At 35.3% G+C, this 20,817-nt stretch overlaps 1 protein-coding gene across 1 annotated transcript; it reads right to left on the bottom strand.

Annotated features, from left to right (window-relative positions):
• Positions 1-2,649: 2,649 nt before the first annotated feature.
• On the bottom strand, positions 2,650-15,897 carry LOC137406811 (serine/threonine-protein phosphatase 6 regulatory ankyrin repeat subunit B-like). The gene is made up of 9 exons (XM_068093441.1): positions 15,888-15,897; positions 15,001-15,623; positions 12,078-14,892; positions 11,053-11,535; positions 7,382-7,522; positions 6,176-6,265; positions 5,821-5,913; positions 4,419-4,588; positions 2,650-3,013 (listed from the first exon to the last, which is right to left on the bottom strand). Exons 1-9 carry the CDS (start codon positions 15,895-15,897, stop codon positions 2,858-2,860), a joined length of 4,581 nt encoding a protein of 1,526 aa, XP_067949542.1. The 3' UTR covers positions 2,650-2,857.
• Between the last annotated feature and the right edge of the window lie 4,920 nt (positions 15,898-20,817).

Here is a 20,817-nt window from a genome sequence, read left to right as displayed (position 1 = left end):
AACAATGCCACTTGCTATTAGCCTGGCACATTGCCAATGGCTAATTTAAGTAAGTTCTTATTAATACATATAATGACGTTGCACCGTAACGGAGAGCGGTAGCATATTTTCACTCAAATAGCGACATATACTGCCCAATGAGTCCATCAATCTTGCGTAGATAAATTGGAAGGCAAATGCCTGTCGAATCGAGAGGTTCCGAGATCAAGTCTTCTGCGTGCGGATTTTTCAATCCAATATTCTAAGAGCTATAACTGGACATACTGAATTACACACAGATACATACACTGACCGAGATTTATATGATTATATATAACAAGAAGATATATCTTACGCTCCTGGCTAAATGTTCTAGACCTAATTATTAGAGGCCTGTCGTGTTACAGTCAGTTGAGCTTTTGAGAGGACTTACTATACAGTGTTTATAATGGAAAACCTTTCACAATGTTATCTGTAATTGTTCTATCACCAGAAAAATATCCGCTCCCACGTTGGAGACCAGCAACTCAGTTAAAATGCAGTGTATCTGACGCTCAAGAGCAAGTGGTTTCTCTTTGGCCAGCAAGGTTTCCTTGCCGTTGTCTTACTTGATTTAGAACATTAGACTGACTTGGCCAGGTTCATAGAACTATGCAGTATAATCCAGCTTTTGCCTATAATAAACAAACGAGGAGACAATAATCGTAAAGTTGAAGAATTTTAGGCAAATTCTTAGTTATTGCATTCTTTGCTTATTTGCAAGTAGAAATCCAATTGCTTGTTTTGACCGACTCTATTTTTCCGTGACAACTGGCCGAGATATTGGCTGGACAGGTCAACTAGCGGACAAGTCAACTAATGGACAGGTCAACTATGGTGATTCAGTTTAGCCAAGTTGTGTAAACAGAAAGAAACCACAGTAATCATGTAATTAAATGGACACCATAAAGGTCTATGTGCTTATTACGAACTTCCTATAATAGTATTGCTGATTGCTTAGCACTGCATCGTGTGTTGCTGTGTAACATGGCCCTTCTAGAAAATGCCCCATTCATTGCATAGTTCAAAGGTCGAAACAGAATTTTACACTTTCACTTCAATATTTCTCTAGATTATGTCACCACATAACATGACTATTTTGACATTTTAAAAGCAATTTTTCTTTCATATACTAGCAAATGCTCACAACTCACAAGGAACCTAAACATCTCATTAGTCCAGCTGATCTTTATCTCATTTTATTCTGCTGCACACAATGGTCCATAAATATTTCTTTAAATCCGAAAGAAATCATCAATTTAGTTGGTCAGTCTCTTCTAGGGTGCTAGCTGGATACTTCGTGTCACATTTTCATTACAAAGTGTTACATTAAAATTGCCCCAGATTCATCTACGATGGTTATTATACAATCAAGCATGCATTTACTTCTAGATTCAGAAATAGAGATCAATTTATTTTACTTTGCGGAAGATCCAAGTTTAATATGATGTTGGTACAATTTTTAGCAGTATATCAAATGAATTGTGTTGTATCATATTAATGTTAAATTTCAGAAAGAGTTTGTATTATTTTAAGATTTCTGTTGAAGGACAAGGATATTTCCACTCTTCCTGATTAGTTTTTTTATTTTTATTTTCTGGCACATTATAAAAAACATCCTAGAAATGATATTGTCTGCCAAAAGAGCTTATATATAATCTGCAGGAATACCATAGTTCTATTGCCCAACCTCTGCATGTTGCCAAAAGAGCAATAGGCATCTGGAATGCTAAACATGTCACTCAAACTGCCATACTGTGACAGCTTTAAAAAAGGTTAAACATTTTGTAATTTATATTTGGCCAGGGATCATGACAGATTTGGAGACTTCCTGCTGGTTCTTTATCAGTTGATGATATCTACACAAAGAGTGGGGCAAAAAATTTAGGAATGCACTTATCAACTGAATAGGCAGTAGCAATTACTCACAAATCAACCATGCAGAGAAATGGTTTGCATGGTTTTAATGTTATGCAATTGTAAGACATGTTTACAAGTCATGTTCCTAAGTATCAATTATATACATAACATCCGGGTCTCATCTGCAATAACCTGTGTTTAGTGCTATCATTTTTATAAATACAAATTTTATGATTATTTGCATTTACAAAAACTGTAAATCTGTAAATACAAATACTCACCACAGGGAGTACCTGTGGTGTAGTGGGTAGCACTCTGGACTGCCAAGCAGCAGTTATGTGGTTCCAGTCTCACCAAATGATGTCAGAAATGGTGCCTGGTCCCAAATATCAGCCCCAAAAATATGCAAAACATGACAGGAGCATGCCATCCCACAACAGCATCCCATTGACCTGACCAACCCAGCTAGCCAACTACAAGCAGATACGGACTGTACAGGGTATTATCTGGTAAAAATATTACTCACCGTAGGACCATACACGTCTGCTGGTTATGTGTAGTCTAAAATGCTCGAAAAATTCCAAACTTCAAGTATGGAAAACACTTTGCTTTCTCCAATGTTTGTGACTTGGTGAGGCCAGTTGTCAGAAGGCAAGAGCTTGGAACCTCTTCCTCTCTACCCCGCAGCATGCGAATAATTATAGGTGCCCACCACAAACATAAACTAACATACACTTGAGATTTATTCTCTAAGGCTCTAGTTATTATATCGTGCCTGACAGCTTGACTGGCTCTACAACTGAACATGTAAACACTCACTAGTAAATCACATTTTGTTAGCTGCGATTATGTGATAACAATAAAACATACATAAATGAAATGTATGTTTAACAAGTGAGTGTAGATAAAAAGCAAGTTAATATAGAAGTATGTTTATTGTAGATATAAAACTGAATTTCGGGAAGTTAACATCTCATCTTCATGGTTGCTCCTTGCCTTGTCTCGCAGTGAAGAGGGTGACAACTCCATCATCAGCCAGTTTTAAAAGCTTGTCCCAATCAATCTTTTCACTAGCAAGGGCATCAAGTTTTATCAATCCTCCCTTTCTATCACTGTCTATCCACTCCTTTTCTAGCTGCCAATAGTAAGTATATCAGAGATACAGACAAAATAGAGATGTCATGGTTCACATTGAATATGGTTACAAGTTACAAACACTCAGCGTGTTACACAAACCTATCATAACCTTTAACTGAAAACGTTATTTAGAAAAGCTATTAGTGTAGAGTTATAATTACATTTGAAAAATGCTTCTAAATAGTACTTACTACATTGCTGTTTTAGTGTACATCAACACTTTGTTTGCAGATTGCAAAATGTACACTGCTAATTATTCAAAAACACAAGATATCATTAAATAAGCAAAACTCCAATAAATCCGCCACATAAATATCCATAAGCCAAAACTCTGGAGTAAATAACAAATAAATTTGACTAAATATACAATCAACAAAACATTTGTCAAGGTTGATCTAGAAATAATATGTTCACTTCTAATTCTTGCTGAAAATATTGTCTGAGAAAATTAGGCCGCATTTCTTTAGCGCCTATACAAGTGATCGACTTGACTGTTTGTTGTAAGTGTTTGTTCATGAACCAGTGTATTTAAATATTACAGAATTTTTAAAAAATTCAGCAAAGTTTACAATCCGTGGCATTTAAAAATAGATGCAGCCTTAATTTATTATTTGATCATAAAAATAACTGCAAATAACTAAGGCTACATATGAGGGTGAATAAGGCATAATCAGGCTCGTGTTTATAGCTAGTGGATTAGCTGTATTAGCCGTTGCAATGCTGTAGAATGGCAATTTGATTTTAATGGCTGCATACATTAACTTGATAAAAATTTGCTAAATGTGAAAAATTATTAGATCAATATGATGGTGTTAATATACATGTATGCTAATAATTCAATGTATGTTGTCAATGAATGCATCGTTTGATAAAAGTGTGATGTAACACTTATACAACCATGAGAACCAATGCCAACAAAAGGCAAAAAAGAAACATTCTTTTGTGGCGCAAACAACTCGATTTCAAAGAATATTAGGATATAAAAACGTCCTTGGAACTCTTGGTCAAAGTCAAATATTAAAAATATGCCGTCTAAATAACGATGACTCAGCAACATTGGCTAACGGATACACATGATGAGAATGCCGCTAGTAAACTGTAATAGATCAATTAGGATCAATGCAGGATCTGTGAAGCCAGACTGAACCCGCAGGTGCACACCTTTTATTAATGCATACGCACTGAATACCTACCTGCTTAGGAACTGATACACCAACCCGGATTTAAATTAATAACTTTCATATACAGGCTAAATGATGCTCTACCTTCCATTATAAAAAGTATAGCACTAAATGAGTTTTGGAAAGGTATCAACGCTACCATGGTAAAATTATAAAATTCACAAGGACTTACGCCAAACTAAAACAGCGAACTAAAAAAACAACCCAACACAACTACTCTACCTGATTCAGTAGGTCTTGGTTAAGATAGTGCAGGTAATAAATGTGCTGGTTTCGGTCTATCGTCTTCCTATCCTTCTTTGCCATGTTAAGTGCTGCTACAATACTTATTCCTCCTTTAACTGCTTCATGGATAAATGTTAGTAGCTTGACTACTCTCTCTGCACTGTCAACTGTAACATATGTTTACTATTTCTAAACCTGACTACTATCTCTGTGCTGTCAACTGTGACATATGTTTACTATCTCTAAACCTGACTACTATCTCTGCACTGTCAACTGTAACATATGTTTACTATCTCTAAACCTGACTACTATCTCTGTGCTGTCAACTGTAACATATGTTTACTATCTCTAAACCAGACTACTCTCTCTGTGCTGTCAACTGTAACATATGTTTACTATCTCTAAACCTGACTACTATCTCTGCACTGTCAACTGTAACATATGTTTACTATCTCTAAACCTGACTACTATCTCTGCACTGTCAACTGTAACATATGTTTACTATCTCTAAACTTGACTACTCTCTCTGTGCTGTCAACTGTAACATATGTTTACTATCTCTAAACTCGGAAATAAAAAAAAGTATCATGATTACCAATACATACCTGAACATTTAGTTACAAAGAAGAAACATTTTGAAATTGCAATCTATCAACCGCATCCAAAGAATGTAACCTATAAAATGGGCTGGGCAATAATAAATTAATAATAGTACATATAATGGTTTCTAAATATGGAAACCGGCTGATTGAACACTTTCCACTATCAGTTTCACTGAAATATTAACTGCTTTGAATTAAGGAAGCTATTTTATAAAAATCGCAGTGAACATATTTCACTATATATAATTTGATACTGTGTGTTCATTGAAACAAAGCTATTCAACAGACTTATTTATAAAGACCAACAATAGAAGCAACAAGTAACTTAGTATCACGTTTATAAGAAAGTCAATGACATACATAACCCATTGATGTACTACTTCCTCTTTTTGGTGCACATTCTTTAAAGAAGCAAAGGATTGAAGATATTATCCAGAACTCGAATACAAATATTCAAAAAGTAATTTTCGACACAAATGCAACAACCAGCTGTAAAGCTTTGGAGCTTCCGGGCTAGTTTTCGATGAACAGTTTATGTTGTAGAACTTGAGCCCAATAAAATTAACTTTTCAAAAGAGCAAGACTATGCCCAAACAATGAATCATTACTGTACACTCGTGATAAGATTTGTTGGTAGGCTATCAATCCCGGTGTTGATTATTATGCAATCATGAAAACATTCGTTTCAGACCCCTTAGTTCATGCAACTACATCTACTTAAACACCGGTATAGACCAATATTATTATCCAAAATTACTTGTGTCAATTGTGTCAATGGAATCTTCTGGAAGTCTTACCTCTTGTGCGCTTGAGAGCTTTGCCGGAATTACCCTTAGCCTGTTCGCAACGAATCTGGATCATGGTTTTTGGCTTTGGGCGACTCACCTTACCTAATTTATAACACAAAATTATTGTTATGTATGAACCAGTTACACCCGATTTTATGTTTGCCAGTATAACAGCTCCCAGTATAAAGTTGGTAGCTGCATTTTTATTAAATACATCTATAGTGAAAATATTAAAGTATTATTAAGAGTTGAAAGACTGTCTTAGTCAAACCCACTTCAAGCAATTTAAACAAGCAACGGACACCGAACGTCAAAAGTGTAATGAGCAGCTGGCTCCAATAAATGGAGAGACATGGTTCCTCACCTTCGACACTAGTTTGCGAGTGACCAACTAAGACCTTGAAAGGCAGCTCTAAGTCACCCAGAGTCATGCTGTTGGAGTACTTGGCTCCATCTGGATAATTATAATATTTGAGGAACTGGCTATCAGAATGGCATCTTAACAAGTGATACAAGCTAGGAATTTGTCTACAGACAATTGATAGCTTGTTGAACTGAGTAAATTCCATGACATTCTTGCATCTGAACCAAAAAAATTGACATAAATACAATTAGTGAAAGAACTCGGCATTAGAAAAACAATTTTATATCTTTATATATTTACAATTATTTTGTAGATTCCGTGTTATATCCATATATAATATTGATTCTACCAAATATTATATACTAGGTGAACGCCCAGCGTTGCACAGGTAGTAGAAAAGTTTTTGCACCAAAAATCAATAGTTATTTACCATCTAACTTTTAAACGAAGGTGTTTGTTTATTTCCGTGAGTGTTATAAGTCTAATTAAGTTTATGTTATATATATATATGTATAAATATATATATATATACATATGTATATTTATAGCATTTGAGGAAGTCCGAGCACATAGTTTTCTTTTGGTAAAACTTTTTGTCTGGTAAATTAGTTCAAGAGTGAACTAATTTAAAAAACTGTTTTGCTAAAAGTCACCTTTAGCTCTGCATTTTTTCTTTTACCCATATTATTACTATTTGAATTATTTTTTCAGTGTAGAGTTGTTCTAGCAAGCATGTTAATAATACTGTGTATATATACATAATATAATAAAATGGTAATTGATAAGTAAACGGTAACAATATAATATAACTCATAGATGACGTTACGTAGTGTAAAATCGCTACAGCTTTTATTTAGATATATTTTTAAGCTATAGTCAAAAAATCATTAGTCTTATATGAAAATCACTGCTTAACAAAAGAGCTTTTTCTAAGCCTTTAATGTTGAGTCTTACAAAGATGTCAGCTGTCATCCACTGCGGAGCTAAGAAAGATTGTATGTGAAAGTTTGGAGAGACTATAGCTATTGGGTACTCACTATGATGTAAAATAGATGAGAAGGTAGTAACTTTTTTAATATCTGTAAGTACTGAAAAGAAAATCAGTTATTCATTAATACATGTATGTGAAAAAAACAGAAAGAGAGACGGAGTAAAATTTTGAGTAAACAATATAGTATATACATATGTCTATGACTAAAGACATACCTGTATGTAGCACCAAGCATTCTTCTCCCGATTCCTCTTCAATATTGTGTTTCAGAGTTTGCACGTTTTCTCGCAACTTAAATGGAAATATCAGATTCCTTCCATTGATTAGCAACTTGATTGTTTCGCCAATTATTGTTGCTACAAAAGTAACAAATATTCACCGCGGCTTCTCAGAACCTGACAGGGAGTGCGTCTAGTTCTTACAAGACACTATTAATAAGCAAGATTGGGTAGTTGATTTTATTTCAAATAGATCTATTTGCAAACTCAAATACCAATTACTATTATTTGATTTGGTTTCGAGAATTTCCAGTATTTAGTATTTTATTTGGTATTTGGTCCTGAGATTTCCCAGTATTTGGTATTTGATTTTGTATTTGATTTTGAAATTTCCCAGTATTACTATTTGATTTGGTATTTAGTTTCGAGAATTTTTAGTAATAGGTATTTTATTTGATATCTGGTCCTGAGATTTCCCAGTATTACTATTTTATTTGATATTTGGTTCTGTGACTTACTAGTATTTACTATTTGATTTGGTATTTGGAGAATTTTTATTATTTAGTATTTTATTTGATATTTTTGTTCTGAGATAGCCCAGTATTTAAAATTTTATTTGGTATTTGGTTCTGAATTTATAAATATTCGCTAATTTATTTGGCAATGTTCGGTATAATTGAGATTGTTCAGTATCTGGCATTTGCTTTGGCATCATAATTTGGTTTATAATTGGCCAATATTTTTTCTGGTATTTTGGTTAGTAACAACCCTGTGCTGACAGCTTTAAAAGAATTTGTTCTGAAGAGGCTGACCAAATTTACCACCCACCACACTTACGTCCTTGCCACACTACTGGATCCACGCTTCAAGCTGAACTGGTGCACTGATGAGGAGTTCAGGACCTACGAGACCCTTTTACTGTCAAAGCTGGGAAAGGAAACCTCTTTTGGGAAGTGTACTGATGCTGAAAATACCCCTCCACACAAGCAACCACGATTGGAGGAAACTTACACAAAGCTTCTCGTCAGGAGTAAAGCAGCCTGGGCTGAGAAAGATCCTGTGCTGACCATGGTCAAAACATACCTAGAGTCAGCGCCTGAAAGTGAAGCTGTTGACCCTATGGAGTACTGGGAGCGATCCAGCTCCAATACTCATCTAGCTACACTCGCCAAAAGATATTTGGTTGTCCACGCTAGCTCAGCCCCTGTGGAAAGACTGTTTAGTTCGGCCGGACATTTCCTAAGACCAGAGCGCATGCGTACGGGGGACGATATGTTTGAGGCACAGCTGCACATCCGCTCAAACTCGTTCTTGCAGAAGTCTGGCAATATTTAATGTTCAATAATGTATACAGCAGTTTACATTGTAACCTAACCTACATGTAATTAGTCCTAATCCTAACCATCTTGCATCAGCATACATAATTACCTTGATATAATAGTGTATTTTATTCTTTAGAACTCGCAATCACAGTAAGCCATTCTGTATTTGTCTCGATTTTCTGTCAATAGTATCTTTATTAAATTTGAACATACCATGAATAATGTAGTACCTTTAAAATTACTGTCAACCATAAACAATTTTTTGTCTACATTATATTGATTCAATTTGAATGTAACATAAGTACGTAATAAAGAATGTATACATTTTTATATGGGCAGAGTTGTTGGATGTGAACGTGATCAGTGATTTTTAAATAATTTGATAATTCAGTCTGCAAATAAATTTAATTTGGTCTTGATATTTTCCAGTATTTAATATTTAGCATAGTTAGCATAATGATGTTGATATTGAATTGACATTTCCCATTATTCAATTTGGAGTCGGCTCGGTAAGATTTTACATCATTTGGTTCTGAAATTTCCCAGTAGCCTACTGTTATTTGATTTGATATTTGGTTCCTAAATTTTCGAGTATTTTGTATTTTATTTGGTATTTGATTCGGAAATTTCACCATATAACTATTTGATTTGATATTTGATGTCGAGAAATTGCAGTGTTTGGTAATTTATTTGGTATTTTAATATAAAATTTCCCATTATTCCTATTTGATTTGGTTCTGAGATTTTCAAGTATTTGATATTTTATTTGATATTTCGTTTTGAAATTTCCAAGTATTAATATTTGATTTAAAATTTGGTTTCAAGAACTGCCAGTATTTGGTATTTTGTTTTGGGATTTTCCCGTATTACTATTTAATTTGATATTTGGTTTGAACAATTGCCAGTATTTGGTATTTCACATGGTATTTGGTCTCAAATTTCCCAGTAGTACTATTTGATTTGGTAATTGATTTACAAAATTGTGAGTATTTGATATTTTATTTGGTATTTAAATTTGGTTATGATATTTTCCAGTATTTGGTATTCTAATTGGTCCGCCAAAGTGGCCAATTACCCAACAGTGGTAATAAGCACATAAAACATAAATAAATAATAAAAATAAATAAGTTAAACAAAATAAATAAGGTATAAATACTCAAACATTCAACAAAGAGAACACTCATCTGAACTAATTTTTCTCCAAGTCAAGTATTTAACACGATAGCTTTGTATAATTGCAGCGTGAACAACCATTTTTCTTGCACGTATTTTTCTTGCCTACTTGCACATGATGAACATAATAATCAGTGACTATTTGCTAATTATTAGTTTTGTTATTGCTCAAAGCACGTGCCTAGCTTGTATATTTTGCTGAATACAAAATGGATAGTTGCCTGTTAAAATTATTGCTAGCTGCCACTATATGTACATTACAATCTTTACTAAAGAATTTTAAGGCAGCTTTACGCAATGCAATTTAGAGATCAAACTTTTATCAAAGAATTTCAAAACTCGTTTAAAAATGTATCTCGAAGGGCTTAAAATAACCGCAAGCTAAAATCGTTACAAAATAACATAAATAGCTACAACAACATTGATAGTTATACGATAATATATAAATGGTAATAAACGTCTTCCAATAAATGTGAAACATTCAAAGATGAACTTGCACAACAATTTTAGTAAATTTTATCAGAAAGTATCGGTATTTTTCTATCCTTTGCGATTGTTTTTGGTGTTTGAGGTGGTCCGATTGCCAAAACTGCCAAGATTAAAATTGATAAAACTTGATGGCGGTTAAAACACTAAGATCAAGCGAATGTATGATAATGCCGTCTATAGTTGCAAGGAGACCGACAGAATAGAGATATGTAACGTGTCAACTTCAACATAATTGCGGATAGCAACTATCGTAACTATAACAACTAGTGACGTCACTTCTAACGTATTTTTCTTCTGAGCATTTTAGTCGCAATGAAATTTTACCGATTTAAATCTTGAAATATCTTAACAATCAGATCACCTCAAACATCAAAAATGATTGAAATTGATAAAACAGTACCAATACTTTCTGATAAAACCTACAAAAATCTGGTGTAAGTTTATCTTTAATACCTAAAAATCTGCCCAATATGTTATCACTGAAACCCACCAATGATGCATTGCTCATGATTATTGCAACTACAACTGCTAGGACCCACGTGTTGCCTTTCATCATTTGCTCTCAAATCTCTTAGTACCAACCCTTTTTAGCGATTAGTCACAAGAGCTTGTTGCTAGGCTACAGATCAAACAAATGCTAGCCTTATTTTGTGAGCGTATTGAGGCTACTCAACCATCACTTACTGTAATAGATAGATTTCTTTGCTGGAGGATGAACAGAGGGATTTTCCGCAGAAGATCCTGTAGACATCCTGGGTCGAATGCTGAATGGTTTTAATGGAGGAGTTGGTACAGATGTTCCTGGCGAAGATGACAGCAAATGTGTTATACCATCATTTCGGTGATTTCTTTCTGATTCGCTGGTGTCAAGGAGGATGGCTGAGAGACTTGTGTGAGGAGTTCGTGATATTCCTTGATTGTTCAAAGTAAATGCAGGGAAGCTATTTGGGGAAGGTTCAGTTAAAGTTGCTCTTGTATCTGCAGGTATCTGTGGCTGTCTTTCAGAGAAGTCCACGGGTTTACATGGAGTTGAGTTGACACCATTTGTCATCAGCAAACTTGAAGGAGCGAAGCTATAACCATTTGAAGATGACTCAGTGGAGATGACTGTTGTAGAGAAATTGTTCTGGCTTGGGTACGCCAGTAATTGAAAGCTGCTAAGTGTATCTGCAATATAAGCATCATCACACTATATTTAAGCTCTTAACACACCATAGAGTCAAATCAATAGCCTACTAATAGTTTTGATTTAGAGCTCAAGCTTTTTGTGCAATTGACAATTCTTTGAGAGGTTTGATCATAAAATGTTCATTTAATAAACGAGTTAAGCTCTCAAGTTTTATTTCAACCTAGCTAATTGTTGCTGTTGATTTGGGATCAGCACAGTTTGAAACAAAACCAAAATTTAGCGATAGATCAAAGTTTAATTGGTTAGGCCAGCGTTAACAGCTCAGTTACTAATTTGAAATTGAAATAGTTGAAACGAAACTCAGTTTTTGCTAGTGACTCTATTTTAACAATTACAAGAAACTCTATTTTATTTCAAAAACTTAGCACAATCGGTCTTTAAAAATAGTTAAACTGTGACACACCACATTGGTCTGATTACCGAGTGTCACTAGAGTCATCAGGCATTCATACTAACAGTAGTTTTAATCACAAACTAAATTGTGCTAAAAACTATTCAGGTCAGATGTGTCATACTATACCTTGTAGATTTTGTCGCTCTTTCTCTTGCCTTAAGAAGGCAAACATATTTGTATAACCTTGGCCATCAGCCAAATCTTCTGGCGTCTTGTTGTGACTGTTTTTAGTATTCAACAAAGCATCAAGTGCCGGCCTTGCACTAGAGTCAACATTATGCAGATTATGTATTGCGGTAGTATTTCCAGACCTCACCAGCTGGTGAAGGACCGTGTTTCCCAGCGAGTCTTGAAGAGAGAGCAAACTTATCACAGTGGATGAATCAAACAGACCAGTAATATATATCATGATAGAAGTGTTGCTTGCAGCTGAATGTAGGAGAGTGCTGCCATTACTATGCTTTGTCACAAGTAATTTGTACCTGACATTAGATGCCACCCTTTCAAACATGCTTTGAATAACTTCAACGTGACCCTTTTGTGCAGCAATATAGACAGGTGTGGCACCTTCATTCTCTGGCATGACAAGCAACTGAAATATCTTTTCCTCTGATAAATCCTTCAACATGCATTGAATAGCATCCGAATGGCCTTGTTCTGCTGAATAGTACACTGGAGTTTCACCATCGTGATTTTTCATTGCTAAAAATTGGTGTCTCTTTTCAGGCTTCACGCTGCTCAATATAAACGATATCATTTCTACCTGACCTTTCCAAGCTGCTTCATGCAAAACAGACTGACCTTTTTTAGTCTGAATAGCTAAGATGTTGCAGTTCTGATCAAGCGACAAATAACCTAGCATGCACTCAATAGTTTCAATGTGACCTTTTTTCCCAGCAAGATGCAGAGCAGTAGATCCAACAGTATTTTGAATGGCCAACAGGGCATATCTTTTATTTTTAGCAGTCTTATCCATCATGCACTTTACAACATTTGTTGCTCCATTTTTTGCAGCTTTGTGCAGAGCAGTATGACCCAATGGTCCACAATGCGTAGCTAAAAGATCATAGATATTCTCAGATGCAACACTTTCTAGCATATCATGAATAATCGTCGCCTGTCCATGTTGAGCTGCTATGTAAACAGGAGTTGAGCTGACTACACACGGCATTGCTAGTAAGTCATATCTTGTACTAGCTGCTGTGGTGTTAAGAATATACTTGATGACATCTGTGTGACCTTGTGAGGCTGCCATGTAGAGAGATGTAGCACCATCATTGCACCTTATCGCTAATAGCTCATTCACCTTTTCAGCTGATACCCCACTCAGAAGTGACTTCAATGTTTCAACATGACCTGTTTGCGCAGCAGCATAGACTGCCGTTGCACCAATTGAGCTTTGCAGTATAAGTAAGTTTGCGACATTTTCTGCAGATACATTTTTCAACATAGTACGAATGACCTTTGCGCGTCTATTCAAGGCTGCTACCATTATAGCGGTGAGTTTACCACAACTTTGTATTTTCAATAAATCAACAGTGGCGGTAGGAATGCTTTTCAACATACAATTTACTGTTTCTGCGTAACCATTCCGTGCAGCAAGGTGGAGTGCAGTAGTACCATCTTTGTCTGGTGTTGCCAACAAGTTGTATCTCTTATTCACTTCTATGCTATCCAGGATACAATGTATTATCTCTGTGTACCCATTTCGGCTAGCCATGTGTAATGGAGTAAAGCCGTATTGGTCTGGTGTCATTAGCATGGTAAAGCAAGCATCTTTTGAAGCACAACTCAAGATATATCGTACAGCTTCTGTTTTACCATTAAGGGCTGCTATCATTAAAGCTATGCAACCATTGTTATCTGGTGTTGCTAACAAAACACTATTTTTCTCCATTGTTCCACATTTAAGCATGCATTGCAACATCTCAGGACTCCCATCCCCTGCTGCAATGTGTATGACTGTTGTACCAAAACTATTTTTCACTGAGAGCAAATCAAAGTTGCTGTCACTGGATGAGTCATTCAACATAGACATCATTGTCATAGTGTGACCTTTGCTAGCTGCTAAGTGTAGACCCGTGGCTCCTTGATTGTCTTGTAATCGAAGCAAGTCTTTAACACTTTCTCTGCCTACAGTTTCTAGCATGCGTTTTACTATTTCATTGTAACCATTCTCTGCGGCAAGATGGAGAGCAGTAGTACCTCCCCTGTCTGGTGTTGCCAACAAACTGTATCTGTAAATTTCTTCTATGCCATCAAGGATACACTCCACTATTTCAGTGTGCCCATTTCGGCTGGCTATGTGTAAAGCTGTATATCCAGTAGCATCCTGCAGTTTGAGGATGTTATAAGCTTGTTCTGATGATATACAGCCTAGAATGCATTGAGCAAATTTCAAAATGCCATTCTTTGCAACATAATGTATGGATGTACGGCCATCTAAGTCTTTCAGCGATATAAACTGCTCGACTTCTCTAGGAGATAATTTCGACAGGTGACCAAGGATACAGTCAACACTGTTCCATTGGACCTTTTGTATTGCAATATGCAAGGCCGTTGCACCAGTATCTCGAGGTAATGCTAGTAATTCATAGGTTCTATCTAAAGAGATGCTCTCAAAAATATGTTCTATAACACCTCTGTGTCCATTTCTTGCAGCAATGTAAAGAGCTGTCGAACCAGTCTCACGCTGCATAGACAACAGTTCATACCTCTTGTCATCCTCTATTCTATTCAACATGCATTTAACACTCTCTGTGTGACCATTCAAAGCTGCAATGAAAACTGCGGTAGCACCAGTAGAACGTTGTATCGATAATAAATCAAAAATCTTGCCAGTCTCAATGGCATTTAGCATGCACTGTATCACTGCAGAATGACCATTCTGGGCCGCCATGTACACCGCAGTGTCACCATCTTCATCTTGTACAGATAGTAAGTCATAATTTTTGTCAAGAGCTGTTGGGTTTAAAAAGCACTTCACAGCCTCTGTGTGCCCACCTTCAGCTGCTATGTGCACAGCTGTGGCGCCAGTAATCCGTTGAATCTTTAGCAAGTCATATGCCCTTTCCAAAGGTATACTTTCTAACATATAATTGACAGCATCCACTAAACCTTCCTGGGCTGCTATATACAAAGCTGTGTCTCCGTCTCTGTCCTGAATTGCCAGCAAGAGATATTTTTCATTAGCAGTTGTTTTGTTTATCATGCATCTAAGTGTCTCTGTATAGCCATTTTGAGCCGCAATATATATTGCAGTATTTCCATCATTATCCTGCAATGCAAGCAAGTCGTAAGTCTTACCAGGTGGCAAACCATCGAGCATACAGGCAACTGTTTTCATATGGCCATTGTGTGCAGCAAGACGAATTGCTGTGCTACCTTCCACATCCCTTTTGGCAAGTAGGTCATACCTTCTATCTGATACTAAACTGTCAAGGAAGCATTCTACAGTGTCCATGTGACCACAATCAGCAGCAACATGTAGAAGCGTTTGTTCAAAGATGTCTCCTTGACTTAGCTCAAAATATCTTTGCTCTGAAGATAGGGCATATAAACAACTCGTCAGACTAGGCAATGAGATGGTGCCGTTGTTCCTGTATGAACTGAGAAGCTCTCTCAACTCTACCACCACGTCTTTCTGTTTCGTTTCAATCGAGAACGGTTCATCTGTAAAGTACAAACCAATGCTCTATTCAGCATAAGGTATCTGAATGATGCAGATTATCTGGTGACCTAGAGTATTGATAACCATATACTATACCATTCTATTTCAACAAATAGCAATTCAGCATTTGATAGTACTTTACATTATATGAATATAAATTGATGCTATTCAATTTTGAAAATATTAACCACAATTGCCATTCACAGTCAGAAATTCAAAGGAAGCCGAGCGTAGCAGCCAGTAATGGATATTATTTGATAACTCACCAAAGTACATTTTAATAAACCCAATTAAATTTAGGCACGCATAAGACTATGTTCAAAACCGGTCCAATTATAGAGTACGATTGTTTAGCATTTTCTTGAAAACGATAACCGCGTGCCCTACTAGGCTGAAACTACTACCTACATGGAAACTCCTCATCTAGTCAAAATACATTAGCGTTGAAAATGTGCAAGGCGTGGATCGTGTGCCGATACATAAACCTCTCAATACGTTTAGGATCTTGTTCTATTCACTTTACATGTCCTGTGCGCGCATTGGATGGCTCGCGCGATACGCACAATGAATTGTAATGGCGATGAAGCAGCATATTCACGGGGCGTTCTGATTCACGCACTATTATAGTAAATCGATATTTGGCTTAATAACACAATTATAGTTCAGACACTAGATTTTTCTCTGACGGTTTTTATTTTTTATTTACTAAAATTTATTTTAGCACTTTGTTCACATATGCGTTTATGAAAAACATTCAATATGAAAAACAAGTAACTGACAAACTTGAAGAAATAACAAACTTGTAGTTCATGTATTACGAAAACTACGCCAGCATAATAAAAGCCAAACAGCATGTTAATGTAGTAGATACTTCTCAAACAATATACTAGCAGCAAAGGTATGTGATACTAGCAGCAATAATAGCTGAAATAGTTGCTGTTAGAAAGATGTCAACCTAGGACATCAGCACAGCATGGAATTCGTTTAAGCAATACACTGGACAATAAAAAATTTTACAAAAAAGAAACAGAACAAGAAAACTAAACAAACTGTAAGTCAATAGATATCAGCATTATCAAAAATAGAACAACCTACTTAACAGTTATCAATAAATATTATGCTAAAGAAGCATCTTTATAATGCAACAAGTACAAACCAGGTGCATTTATGCTAGACATCACATTGTAGGTACCAGCAAGATTTACAACTTACTGAAGCATTGCAATTCACAGGGAATTATCAGTCAGCTTCAAGCAAGCACAAATTTGATGACATTTTTATTGAACATATTTTAGCTATATTTATTTGGGATAGATTTGCGTTGCATAAATCGTACACTTTCATGATAACGAGATCCAAAAACATAGATAGTGTATTTGGCAGAATGATACTTATGACATAGCTTGAGAAAAAGCACATAAAACAAAAGATAATTTGTAACAAACATAAATCAATAGTTCGTAGTGTCACAGGCTGAGAAGTTCCGGAAAGTGTTGACATAATGCAAGTGCTGTTTTTTTGAGTTAGAGCCATTTTAGTAAAATTAGTTGCTTGATTTTAACTATTTTTGAGCATCATCATGAGAATTTCAAAACCAGAAAACAAGAACTGACTTTCCTAAGGTATACATTTCACAAGCTTTGTGAAAAAGCATTCAAATCAATCACATAGAACCCCGATACAAGCAGCCATGCTATTTGAGAGTAACCTAAGGATGGCTAACAAACAAACAAAAATTGAGTGAGAGTGCTGAGAGTAAACATAGAGTGAGAAGTGGTGCAGAGAAGCGCAAAAATAGTAGATAGAGAGAAAGAAAGGGAGAAAAAGAGAGAGAGAGAGAGAGAGAGAGGTAGCGGTGCGATAGACTCTAAGTTGAGAAGAGCAACTATAAGGAACCCAAGACAATGAGAGAATTCTGCAGCAAATGCTAGCAGAAGACCCATCCATTTTAACAAGATATATTTACGGAGCCAATTCAACCAAAAGCTGCAAGCAACCAAAATCATTAAGCCTATACACTCTCTTGGCCCATAGCAAGCTCTGTTACTACACTCCAGCAAACAAACCATAAATTACTAAATAAGACATAACCACATGAGACAAGGTATACAGTACATATTATCTTGTTGACTCTGGTTCTTCAGAAGTATGTAGTAGCGTCTGTATTCAGACATCTTTATAATAAATAAAGTTTAGAAACATTGACAAATGCGTGTTTGTTGTTAGTATAAGCTTATTATCTCCAAAGAGTTTGAATATTGACATGAGGGTTCATTTTTGAAGTAATATAATATTGGAATGAAAAATTAAAAAGCCCTGTAATATTAGATAATTTTGACCAATTCACAATATTAAGAAGACATTTATTGACTCACTGGCTCTACCTTGACTTTTAGCAACAGTTTTTGGAGCAAACGGTGCTATTTCGTTTAAGGTCAGAGTTTGTCTTCGGTTGAAATTGAAGTGAAAGTCCAGGGGCTAACAATTACACACAACCAAATACATGTGTATATCAATGCAAATATGCTAGCAAGTTTAATCCACTGTTTAATAAATCTGGAACAGAGTAATATCTTGGAAACGTACCTGAGATGCATTGAAACCTGGTGTGAACTGTTCCACTCAAGTCAGCTGTAAAATCTCAAGTGTTTCCATTGAATTATGCTGCCAAAAGGCCTACTCGAGTTATGGTTTTACATGAGTTTACACGAGTTATAGTTACAATCACAAACTTGCTTTGTGACAGTTTAAAAGAAACTTAAAAATGATGTTCTCAGTCTGTTCCTGACTGCGTCGTCACTGTGGTCATAGCTTGCAACCGCACAAATAGCAACTGGCTCCTTGATGTGATCGGTTACTGGGTGGCCTTAAAGCCATTAATCCTTAATATGGCACAAGAGAGAATGTAGCTAGATGACTGTCTTTCAAATCAAGGATTGGACCTGGGAGGTATCGAGTACATGTACAGTACATGTATGCCTAACTGCTTGGCCGAGGCTGCCTAACAATTAAAAATTTGCGTGTGTGCGCGTCTGTGTTAGTCTGAGTAAATGATGTGTGTTTCCACATTTCATGTCCATTTTTATCCAAACTTCGCACTCTGAAAATTTCACACTAATAAGCTCAGTGCCTTCTGCCAGATCACTAAAATATTTGGTTTCCAAGCTCTGTCTGGTTTCTGAGCACTAGCCTCTTAACTCACTAGCCCATGTTTAGTGATATGATTGAAAATGTAAAAAATAACAGGCCTCATCCGACTTGCTGCTAGTTATAAATAATTCTGATTGTTGTTCATTGCAAAATGTGAACCTTATGTGCATCACTTTGTCAAATACTTCACCAGAACTTGATTTACTAGTCAAGTTTTGGTGAAGTGCAGTTGAGTTGCAATGATGATAATGAGTTTTTTATTCATCCTCCACCATTTTTTATTTATTTCTTATTCATTCATGTATTTTTTAGTTTGTTTAAATAGGTTGTTGAAACGACCTAATTTTTATTTATGTAGTTTCCAGTTATATTTCTTTTACATTATTTCCTCATTTAACTTTAGGCATAATCAATAGTTAATAATTCTCTAATTTAAAAATTAATATTTAATAGTAAATTTAATTAATATTTAATATTAATGCAGAGAAGTAATATTCTTTTGTTTTATTCTTTTATGAATTTAAATTTTTATTCTAAAAACAGATTTTTCCATCTGCATATATTATAAGATTATAAAACTGTAATTGTAGGTGATATGATATAGTAAAGCTCTCTAATACATAAGAGTTTGCAAGGATACCAGCTAAACCTATGCAGTGATGTCCTCAGCAATAGATGGGCTGGTTTTGGTCACAGTCTTAAAGATCTCATTGGGAGAATACGAGTAGGCCTACCATTTCAGTTACTTTATAACTACAAAACCAATCGTGATATCGTCGTGTTTGCCAGTATCCCCTGCACTAAGTATTACTTATTGTTAAACTAGTACCGTGTATATTCACTAAACTATTCGCTGTACGAATCTATCAATGGATAAATATCTATTTATAAAATATTTCAAGATATTTAAAACTTCTTGTTGAGAAGCTATCACAGTAGTAAATTAAATGGTTTAAACATTACTAGCAGAGGGTGAAACATAACATAACAACTGGTAGAAACCAGGTTTGTGCTTGCTTAATAATTTAAGTTTTTATGTGTAGTTACATCCTTTTCCAGATATGCATTTTATGAAACCAAAAATTCAAAACCTTTGAAAATAATCTTTATAAAAATGAAAAATTATGTTGACTAGCTCAAGTATCAAACAAAATATTAATTTATATATGTGCATTGGCCTGATACCAACAATGATCAGTAAATAATTTTGAAAATTACTTTATTTGAGTCTTGCAAAATTGTGTAATGAAGGTCTGCAAAGCTCGACTAGCTTTATAATAGAAGCAATTTCAGCAGAAATAGTATTATAAAAAGTATGATCAGCTGATAGTGGTGTTTTACAATGACCTTGGCGAGCAGAATGAACGTTTGTGCATGTCTCGGTTCTACCTCCATTTGACTGTACTGAATCCTCGTCACGATAGAGTTACGCTTTGTTAAGGAGAGACCACTTTGTGAGTTCACATTATGATCACTGATTACAGCTGACAGAGAATGTATCTTTTCTCTTTCAGCCATACAAAGGGGTTGTATTGGATTCAAATGCTCATCTTCATCATCTCTAGTGTGCTACAAAAATAACTTTGCATATTCACATAACATAAAATATGAGCAACAACTTCAAATACATGGACTAGAGACCAAAATTTAATGAGACATACGTTTACAGTAGTATTGGATGGAAGCAGTAAGGAAATATAGTAATAACCAGTAAAGAAGGCAATAATCATTTTATTTTTTAGTTTGTTTTCAAGTTTTTGAAACAGTATTACCAAATAATGATGACACATGAATAAAACATTTTTGTGTAGATATTATGATTGACCAATTATGTTAGAGCAACAACTATCTAAAGATACTGCTAATACGCAGACAGCTTTATGTAATTCAAATTCATAGAGGTTGTTTGTTTTTGTTTCCTGCGGATTAGATATTTTGTATAAACAAAGATCGTATACTAAAACTATTCTATGTAAATTACCTTATTAGTACAAATTACCTTATATACATTTGATAGTTGATCTTAGGCCAACCTTGTATGTTTGG

Source organism: Watersipora subatra, chromosome 1 (assembly GCF_963576615.1).
Source record: "Watersipora subatra chromosome 1, tzWatSuba1.1, whole genome shotgun sequence".
Lineage (NCBI taxonomy): Eukaryota > Metazoa > Bryozoa > Gymnolaemata > Cheilostomatida > Watersiporidae > Watersipora > Watersipora subatra.
The sequence above is the reverse complement of the archived record's forward strand: the minus strand, read 5'-3'. Positions and strand labels throughout refer to the sequence as shown.

Bases quoted from the DNA above. Each gene is read 5' to 3' on its own strand.
- LOC137406811 (XM_068093441.1), bottom strand. The intron at 6,266-7,381 runs GTATGTCTTTAG...ATAATTATCCAG, and splicing joins ATGCTTGGTGCTACATACAG to ATGGAGCCAAGTACTCCAAC. The intron at 3,014-4,418 runs GTAGAGTAGTTG...TACTATTGGCAG, and splicing joins ACCAAGACCTACTGAATCAG to CTAGAAAAGGAGTGGATAGA.